The 10,420-nt window shown below is 40.3% G+C and overlaps 2 protein-coding genes across 6 annotated transcripts in view; one reads left to right on the forward strand and one right to left on the reverse strand.

Moving 5' to 3' along the window:
• Positions 1-3,546, reverse strand: part of LOC109487507 (nucleolin-like) — a 21,558-nt gene extending 18,012 nt beyond the window's left edge. For 3 of the 5 annotated variants that reach the window (XM_019791504.1, XM_019791506.1, XM_019791503.1), the window contains exons 1-2: positions 3,363-3,546; positions 2,288-2,416 (exon numbers count right to left, since the gene is read on the reverse strand). In XM_019791504.1, coding sequence (XP_019647063.1) covers positions 2,288-2,416; positions 3,363-3,380 — 147 coding nt within the window. In that variant the 5' untranslated portion in view covers positions 3,381-3,546. The remainder of the gene's footprint in view (positions 1-2,287; positions 2,417-3,362) is intronic. The other 2 variants (XM_019791508.1, XM_019791507.1) reach the window with 1 other exon arrangement.
• A 212-nt stretch (positions 3,547-3,758) lies between these two features.
• LOC109487469 (zinc finger protein 362-like) lies at positions 3,759-10,331 on the forward strand. The gene is made up of 8 exons (XM_019791458.1): positions 3,759-3,856; positions 5,130-5,199; positions 5,550-5,625; positions 6,041-6,183; positions 6,757-6,867; positions 7,417-7,636; positions 9,357-9,508; positions 10,035-10,331. The coding sequence occupies exons 2-8, from the start codon at positions 5,149-5,151 to the stop codon at positions 10,158-10,160; spliced, it is 879 nt and encodes a 292-aa protein (XP_019647017.1). The 5' UTR covers positions 3,759-3,856; positions 5,130-5,148; the 3' UTR covers positions 10,161-10,331.
• Positions 10,332-10,420: the final 89 nt, after the last annotated feature.

Below are 10,420 nucleotides of genomic sequence, written 5' to 3' on the forward strand. Positions count from 1 at the left end.
AGCATGTGAGCATGTGTGTGTTTGTGTATACCTGTGTGTGTGTTTGTACCTGTGTGTGTGTACACGTGTGTGTATGTGTGTGTGCATGTGAGCATGTCTGTGTGTACCTGTGTGTTTGTGTGTGTGTACCTGTGTTTGTTTGTGTGTGTACCTGTGTGTGTCTTTCAACTTTTCTTTAAGATGACTTACCTTACACCTGAAGACTTTGTGAGGTACCGAAGATCCAAGACCTCCAGCCCCTTCTTCTTAAAGAACTTGCGCAGCTTTTCTTCCGTGACCTTCTCAGTCAGGTTGCCTACAAACAGGGTCGAGTGTTCACCTGGTGGGAGGGGGGCAGACAGACAGATTAGTCTTACTCTATTCCTGCAGTTCCTACAAGATCTGGCAGAGGGAGTAGGGCACTTACTGCAGATTCCAACAGAGGGGGTAAATCTCCAATCTCAGCTTGCCTTCTTTGCTCATTTGCCAAGGCTGAACCTTTGTTTATAGCTAAGGGTATGTGAAGATAAGTAATAAAAATAATTTTTTGGAAAAGATGATAAGAAAATCACTTAATGATTACTAATTCAGTTGATTGATAGATGAACATAGAGCTGTTGTGTTAACCTTCCTGTGACACAAGATTTCTTTATGCTTGATTACGTAAAGCAAGATTTTAGCTGGTGTGTTATGCTGAAGGGCCGTTATACCAGCTATAAAGATCTGCAGATCTGATCTACAATTTTGTACCTTCGACTTTGGCCTTCTTGGCAGGGGACTCTTCCTCGACAGCTGCCTTGGCTTTTCTCTTGCCCGGCTGGGGAGTTTCCTCTTCTTCTTCTTCCTCCTCCTCATCTTCTTCATCATCACTGTCCTCTTCTTCATCTTCCTCATCACTATCCTCCTCCTCATCTTCCTCATCATCATCTTCATCTTCATCACTGTCATCTTCATCTTCTTCTGAACATGTACAGAAATTGAACTTTACTTTAAGCATCAATCTGACAGTGTGTAATGTGCATGCCACTTTCTGACTTTCTTTTTACCTTGCTATTACCAGAAAACTACAGTTATAACCTTGTCCCTGAAGGTTAAATCTAACAAATTTGATCTTAGAAGTGACTTGGCATTTTATACCTTCTGCTTTTGCCTTCTTGGCGGGAACAGCTGCCTTGGTCTCAGCCTTACGTTTGGTGGCCTGGGGAGCTGGGGTCTCTTCCTCATCTGCATGGATCAAAATTAAACAACATGATGAAATTATATAGCAGTGGTTCAGTCTGAATCAGAGCACATTAATCATGTCAAGTTCTTTCAATACACTTTCCCTCTAAAACATTGGTTCAGACAGAAAACATATGCTAGTTATTCATACCTTTCATAACAAAAATAACTTAATCTTAGGATACATTTCCATTCTGGAAAGCTAACAAAACCTTCTTTACCTTCATCTGACTCTTCCTCACTAGATTCTTCTTCATCATCATCATCACTATCCTCCTCCTCTGCCTGTTTAGCTGCAGCCTTTCCGTTCTGACCTTTCACCTCTTCTTCTTCTTCACTGTCATCCTTACAAAGAGCAAGGTTTTTGAAATTATGAGTCATGACATTCTGGGCTACAATATTCAATATTCTATCAAAAATGACAGAAAAATCAACACTGTCATCAATTCTCCATCTCCTAAGAGACAAGACTTTCAAGCATACCTCATCCTCCTCATCGTCATCACTTTCATCTTCATCATCATCTTCCTCATCTTCATCACTGTCCTCCTCATCACTGTCATCATCTGCCACAGCTACAGCTTTGGCTGGCTGTGCCTTTGTTGTCTGTGTAGAAAAAAATTCTCGATGTTAGTTTGGAGTTAGTCTATAAGAACAAAGGAAAAGATTACGCAAGAGATTCTTACATCAGCATGAAAGTTCATCTGAGTTGGTAAATTACATTATGAAAAACTTAAACTGGGTCAGATAGCTGAGGAAGACTGAGTGATTCAGTCGAAAATTTCTGGTGAGTCAAATTTTGAGTTGGAGAACAGTTTAAGTTTTTCATAATGTAAGAGATTCTTATTTCTTTCAAAGTGTACAAATTCAACATCCGTGAATAGTTTCATCAGGTAAGTAAGTCAATGAGTAAAACTCTTTTTTACACAACCAAGTTTTTTATTCAGCCGACGTTTCGGTGACCGTCTGTCACCTTCCTCAGGGCAATTCTGACTGGTTCACATTGCACAGCACAGGTGCACTTTACTCTGTACAAATTCATTTTCCTAAAATAGCTGAAGTTTTCTTTCCGTATCCGTATCCCTACCTGGACCTCCATCTCCTCTTCCTCCTCCTCACTAGAGTCTGACTCCTCCTCCTCTACTACTTTCACAGGTTTGGCCTTCCCCTTCTTGGCCTGACCTTTGGCCTTGGGTGCAGCAGCCTTGGGACTCTTCTGTACTCAGCAGTGGAGAAATACAAATTAACAACTGAGCATATGTGACTCAGTGACTAGATATTACATATATAGTTTACCATCATAAAGGAAAAACAGTGATTGAGCTGTTTCATGGGGGCCCGCAAGCCCTTTTCCGTAGTAGAGCGTAATCAGCCATGTTAATTCTACGTAGAGCGTAGACGGACCCCTCTATCAAGTATCATTCAACGAAGACCGTAATTGGCGTATTTTGCGTAGAGCGTAATTCACCGTTTTAATTCTACGTTATGCGTTGTAGCCAATTGGAATTTATCGTAAAGCGTAATCAAAAGCTCTCACAATTTAGCATAGAGTGTTGTCGGGACCCCCCCATGCAGGCCCCACTTCATCTGAACAGGATTGAATTTGATTCTGCATCCTGTTTAGAGAGTAGCAACAGTTGCCACTGCTAGATGTTGCACGTGGTATGGTCAGTTACAAATACATTTATTGATCCCTTGATACCTATTTCTCCTGAGTCTTTCTTTTTCCCAATGGTCAATATTTACTTGAAGATACCTAAATTGCAGAGGCTTCAGTTTGTACAATCCGGAGCCAATGTATAATAACATAGACGGCAAAACCCAAAATCCGGGTGCTAAAAAAAATTTAAATCCCCTGAAATTTGACAAAAATTATTCAAAGGGTGAAAGGGCGTGCAAAAATTGGCCATGATCACAAATATCTAACACGAACCAACTATCCAGATGCCATGAACAATAGAGGATTGAAATCTATAGATTGGTTAAAAGAATTTGAAGAGTTAAAAATGTTAAAATTCAAATTCTCCAGACCAAACTTGCGAGCACGTGGTTGGGGTAGCGTGGGGCTGGGTGCGGGGTGGCACATGTGTAACCAGCCGCCTGGTCTTTTCCGATCGCAAAGATTTCTCCACTTTCCTCAACAAAAATCAAACAAAACTCACCTTCTCTAGCTTCACCATTGTGCCTGGGTTAGTTTAAGAAGCGATGTCTTGAAATCTATCCGTGAAATTTGCTCAAAATGAGGTTAGATTGTGCAGAGAAATTTGTTGCAGTCTCTTTGCGAAATCTTTCTTCCACGTGGGGTCAATCCGCAGTGCGCAAGGTTAGTGCGCATCCGGAAGCTTCATGGAACAGTGCACAAAGGAATTAGGGGACAATTTTAATTTAAAAACATTTATTTATCATATAAACGAAATATTGATATCATATTGTCATTGGTAAATACAAATCATAAATTTATATCAATTTTTTGACAAAGTAGATTTCAAATCTGTTTTAGTTATGGCTAACGTTTGTGTACTATTCGTTCAATAAAAAAATTAACACCCCTCTAAAGGGTAAATGAGCTCGTCTATGTTATTAAATACCACAAAGATGGCGGACGTGGAATTCGGAATGTTGATTTAAATGTCTTTATTACCTACAAAACTCATCGGTAAGTAGGTTTATCTCAATATTTCTCTCAATTAAGTATCCTGTGTCTCTTCTGATGACATATTAGCAATGGATGTAGCTTTGTACTTGATATTTGGGGAAAGAAAGCGCCCCGGTTTTTGTGTCTTTTGGACGACATAATTTCTTTCCTTTGATTTTTGGGGTAATCATGGAGGTCTCTTTTTACCTCCATGGGGTAATTAAAAGCGGACGTGAGAAAATAAACAGTACCAGCTCTAAATAGATCAACAAATATCACAGAATATTCATATCTTACGTTAAAGTGGATCTAATTTTGGTTAGAGTAATAGCAACTGTACGACATCCTATATGGAGCCAGGACGTACCTGTCTAGCTACATATGTGCAACATATGAAAATTATCTTACGATTATGATTGGATGGATTTTGATTTAATTAACCCATGGTCAGAATAATGTGTTAGAAAGTCATGGCACAGTATCTAAGAAATCATGTTGCCAGAAGGATAATTTACTCCCCGAAAAGATATGTTGAAAAATTTATATTATATGGCTTCTAAAATTAGCCTGGGTAGAAAAAGAATTCAAAGATGCAAGACTTCTATATGGGGTTACAAAAGATGACATTACTTAACTGTTGTTTGGATCGACATAACGTAGAGTGTCATTTGTAGGGGGATCAGTCCTCAAATTGTCCTTGATCGATCGTAATCACTAAATCAGTGCATTTTACGTAAATCATACTCTGATGTCCCGATTAAACGGTACGTTTATTTTTTTCGGCCCGAACGTCCACCCGGTACATTCTTATTAGGGACGGTACGTTTATTAATTTTTGGAAAATCGGTTTTGGAAAAAAATTGTCCGTACGGCGTACGAACCGCACCATCAGCAAGTGGCCGGCGGCCGCAAAATTCGGCAACACGTCACAGATAAATGTCTGGTCCATGATAGCGGCATTTCCCATGAATATAATGAATACGGGGGTACGTTTATTCCGGAGGGTATGTTTATTAGACTTTGAAGATTTGTCCGGGGGGTATGTTTATTCCGGGGGGTATGTTTATTCGGGACATTAGAGTAATTGGTGCCTGAATTGGACATAAACTTACTAGTAGGCTTCTAAACTTAACCCCTGTACGTAGCCTCTGCCTTCCTGAATTTAGCGTAGAAAATTGACAGTACCCGCTACCCATGCATGTAGCGCCCCCCTTTGTGTTGAACTTGTGTAGAGTAGAGTAGAGTAGATCTAGATCTTTCGTGTACTGAATGAGATGTTCTGTTCTCCCCCTAGCGTTTGTGCCGAGTACTGCATGTTTGACTGGGACGTGATGTGGGCTCCCCAGGTTCAGTTCCACCCACAGGTTAGCTGCTTAAAATTATCATTGATGTGGTCATGTACTAGTATGGACTTGTGGACATCTTGATGTAATTACTACTAGTAAAAAATGAAAGTGTTGCCAGGGCTAAAAACTTGGAGCTGTGTGCACTGATGTCTAGTTCCATACATATTTTATGTACATGTAAATGTATAAGTGATGATCATTCAAAACAAAGAATTGTGCATCAAAGAGTTTATGGATATCTGATTACTAGTACCTGTGTGGTATGTGTGTAGTTGCAAGGATAGTATATCCATTATGTACTAGTATTAGTTGCAAGCATTAGTATACGTACACAGTACATGTACATGTGTATATTCCTTTCTTTCCAGAAGCCGCTGGCTATCCCAGTAGGTGCGGGGGTAGGAGGCTTACAGCTGCCTGGGACTATGGAGGATGTACTAGGAGGTTTGTATATCTGATTGGATTTCATGATAATCCCCCTGTATGTGACGTTTGGGACTATATGTGATTGGGTTTAACAACAATCCTAACACTTATGCCAATTGCAAATTACATCTAAATCACTGCTCTTACATCTCAAACTGCAGAAATGTACCGGTATATCCTTTACAGGTAAATGCACAATTCTCATATTGCAATGTTGTATTTGGAGCCAGACAGTTCACAAGTGTATAATAATTGAAGTATTGTGTACTTGTGAATTGTCTGGCTCTAAATACAACATTGCAATGAGAATTGTGCTGCCAATTCCTGCTCAAATAAACCTCCTTGAATAAAGTAAATGCATGTTTCATAGGTAAATTATGACAAGTCTGTTATCTAGTTAATGACAAGAGATATTGATGTAACGTTATTACAGAAAAGTGCAGCCACTGTGACGCACGCTTCCACAGTTCAGTGGCGCGGATGACTCACGAGTTTGCCGAACACGCCAACGCGACCAGCGAGCGACAGAAAGCCGCGCAGGAGGGACAGACCAACGGCAAGAAACTGGCAGAAACGGTAGGCATTGAAAAAGGAAGAATATATGCACAGTCAAACTATCATGAAAGTTCATCTGTGTTGGTAGTTTCATGTTTAAAATTAAAACTTTTGATCCAACACAAAAAGTTCTCTCACCTAGAGCTTTCGACCAGTCACTCTCACTGGTCTTCTTCACTTGGGTCAGTCTACTGAGGAAGACCAGAGTGACTGGAGGAAAGCTCTCTGTGAGAGATCTTTCTGTGTTGGATCAAAAGTTTTAACTTTAAACATGTACAGTCAAACCTACATACAAGTGAACACCTTTATATAAGGGCAATCTGGACGTTTCCTTTGATAATTTGTCCTATTGACACAAGAATTTATAAGAAACCTGTCTATAGTGAACAGAGACTTGCAGCAGAACTCAGACGCACTAAGCGTTGAACAAACAATAAGTACATGGTGTAGAAGTATCTTCATGGTCTTATATAAGACAGAGAAAATGCCTACTAATTATAATAGTGACCACCTGTCCATTATTAGACCAGTTTTTCTTACACTGTGAAAAGGAACAACATAAAGATTTCTTTTTCTTTTCTTTTTCACACCCAGCTGTCCCCAGCACCCCCACCCCCGCCGACAGAACAGGGTCTGGTTCCCAGCTCCATGGAGCAGCTGCCGGCACCCTCACACAAGGAGTACAAGTGTAAACTCTGTCCACAGGTAGGCTTACACACAAGGAGTACAAGTGTAAACTCTGTCCACAGGTAGGCTTACACACAAGGAGTACACGTGTAAACTCTGTCCACAGGTAGGCTTACACACAAGGAGTACAAGTGTAAACTCTGCCCACAGGTAGGCTTACACACAAGGAGTACAAGTGTAAACTCTGCCCACAGGTACGATTGTTTACGATCTTTAAATTTTAATTTTATAAGGCACTGGCCGGGCTCATATGCACGTACCACCTGCATATACAGGTCAGTGCAGGTAAAATTGCAGCTTTGCAACTTCTGAACCTAACCTGCACCAGTCCATTTACTGGAAAAATATATAAGTGTGGTAGGTGTATGTCAGGGTGTGTGTGGATTTTTATTTTGCTGCATTGACTTTTACCACCTGTTGTAGATACAGACCCCTCAGTTTGCAGTCCATACAAACAGTCAGACTCAGAGTATTCTATCAAGCTCGGTCAAAGACCAGTCTCTCTACATACTTCCTATTTAGATCTACTGTTTGTAGGTCCCTATTGACTGTTTTGTTTTGTTGCAGGTTTTTATTTCCAAGTCTGATGCCCAGAGACACGCCAGACACTCGCACACGGAGGAGAAGCCCTACAAATGCCCGTCGTGTGGGAAGTCATTCGCCAACAGTTCTTACCTGGCACAACACTCCCGTATCCACACAGGCATCAAACCCTACCAGTGCACGTACTGCGAGAGAACCTTCAAACAACTGTCTCATCTACAACAACATGTCAGGCTCCACACAGGTCAGCAATCGTTTGTTTGTTTTTAACATAATACCTTGATGCACAAACTTCACAATTGATATTCATTATTTATAGATAATCTGCGATTTTCAAATTTGGCAATTGTGATGTGATTTTCAAATTTGTGACCCTTTTGGTTATGAACAAATTCAGCTAAAAGTCATGATGCCTTTTCACCACTGAATTTTTTTTTTCATCTTTGATATTAAGACATAAAAGTTGTATTGTGAGTTCAGGACCTCCTTTCACTGGTCCAGCATTAATGTTATAAATAAGCCTTTGACTGACATTGTAAAAAAACACACATGTAAGTATGAGTAATATACAATGTTTTTTGCTTGTGATCTATGACTGGCTTGTAGAGTCTTTACCCTACAGGTACATGCAAGCTACAGACTGTCTAAGAAGACAACATCATTCTTCTCCGCAAGCATCTCTTGAGACGACTGACCCTTAATTTTTCTGCCTGTGTCTCTTGGTGTGGGTGGGGAGGCTAGGCTGTTTGGTGAAGACCACAGTTTGGCCTGTACACTACAGGAATAGTCTGCAAACTCTCTGTCCTGTCAACCCAAACCCTCAAGGCATCTGGTTCACATGTGGCACACTTTTTCTTCTCCATTCTTTAATTTGAAGTACTAGTATGTTAACCGTTGTCCTGCTGGCACTTAAACAATATTTTCAAATAATTTAATGCCTTAATCAGGTCACAGACCCTTGATTTTTTTTGCCCTGCAGTGGCATAGTTACTTCGGTATTCATTGCTGTTCGCTGCGGTAGGATGCATTGCACAAGAAACACCCTCAAATCGTACATATACAGGGTGCTACATGTATATAGATGGTACTGTATGACTATTGTGCAACCCATATATATATATGGGTCCCGCAGGACAAGGGTTTTAAGATTAAAATCAAGCATTTAGCATTACCATACTTTGCAGTAATACTGATATTAATGTTGAGGACTGGTACAGTAGAGGTAGAGTAAGTTTTGCACCATATAGGGGATGATTGTCATGTTTCACACAGTAAGAATCAGATACCAGAGGGTGCAGTTCCTATAGGGTCCTTTCTTTTCACACTTTAGTGACAGGTATTTTCTGATGTTGCAGACTGTTTCAGTAGTGGTACACAAAATCTCGGACCTCCAGCTATGCCGGCAATGGCCCCTCTCCTTTTAGCTGGCAAAGATGTACTGTTTGAATTTTTTTTTCACCTTCTATTTTTCTATGTACTCTCACCTTTTTTTGACTGTCCTTTGATGTGTAGCACTCCGGCTTCTCAAAAGCAAGAAATTTTTGTTGGTTTGCAGTTTTCGCTAACTCAAAACACTTACAAATGAGTGCTCTGTCTGACAGTGTACACACCCGTACTGTGCCCTCAACAATTTTTGTGTTTCCTCCTTGCTATAATTTGACCCAGTGTTCTAACCTGGGCCCATCTTTCCCTCATTTTTCCCCTTCCCGGGTAAGGGGAGGCCTCTATTTCGAACTCTTTTCTTTGTTTTCGTTAATTAGTTCTTTTAGATGACCCATTTTATTTTTTGTTTGTTAGATGACCGCCCTTACAAGAGTACCCACCCACCCTTTCTGTGTTTTTATTGATTATGTTAGATGTCCCTTAATTTTTTCTGTTGCCCTTACAAGTGTTGGGAAGGCCTTTTACTACTTTGTGTTTTCGTTACTTTCATTATATGACCCCTTTGATTTTTTTTTTGTTAGGTGACCGCCCCTACAAGTGTACCCACCCTGGGTGTGGGAAGGCCTTTACCCAGCTGTCTAACCTCCAATCCCACTCCAAGAGACACAACAGTGACAAACCGTACCAGTGTAACAAGTGCTTCCGGGCGTACGGAGACGCAGCTGGCCTGCAGGTGGGATCACGTTTGCTAGGAAAAACTCTGATTTCTTAACTTTTTATGTGAAAAAAATTCAAGTTTATTTTCTTCTGCAAAAACTACAATTTCATTGTTTTTCTACACTTTTCATTTTGCTGCAAAATAACTACAAATGTACGTGATTGTACAATTCTTTTCATTCAACAAACTCCATTCCATTTCTTCATTTTTTAGCAACTACATTTTGGGACTCAGTCTCAATCTATGTACTTTGGGACTTACCATCTTTAAAATTTGATTCAGAAGCTGCATACCAATTTCATAGCTTATTTCTGGTCCTGTCTTCTGAAGAACAAAATCATAAAGAAATATTAAAGTGAATTTCTCTTGAAGTTGTACCATTTTCTAAGCTTGTTTCTTTTTCATACTTCTGAAAATCAAACTTACAGTAACTATAATAATCTAAAGATCTGAAGTAAATGACTTTGATAATTTTCTGTCTCCTCTGTTCTCTGGTGCGTTCTATCCTGCTGGTGCCGTGGTGTGGTGTGGTGATCACTAGATCCACCTCTCTCAACACGCGCACAGGACACACCCCAAGTCTTTCATTTGCAACATCTGCCACAAGGCCTACACCTCTGTAAGTGCCTGGTCTATGCTCTTCTGGGCCTGTCAAACATGTGCATGACTTAACCTTCCCCTCGCTGTGCCTTTTGTGGCACTGAATTCTGCGGCACTGTTTCTACAGTCTGAGATACATTAGTAGGCAGCAGGTAGAAGGTTAAGAACCCACGCATGGAAGGTTCAAGATTTTTTGGAAATTACCTATACAATGTGTCTTGTACATTGTATCTTTTCTATCATAAACCTGCTGTACTTGAGCTCAGAAACACAGTACTAAGAGATGATAATCTTCTTTCTACTCTTGTTCTCTGTGATTCAAGATCC

This window comes from Branchiostoma belcheri, unplaced genomic scaffold, assembly GCF_001625305.1.
Source record: "Branchiostoma belcheri isolate BF01 breed outbred unplaced genomic scaffold, Haploidv18h27 scaffold89, whole genome shotgun sequence".
In the NCBI taxonomy this organism is placed as follows: Eukaryota; Metazoa; Chordata; class Leptocardii; order Amphioxiformes; family Branchiostomatidae; genus Branchiostoma; species Branchiostoma belcheri.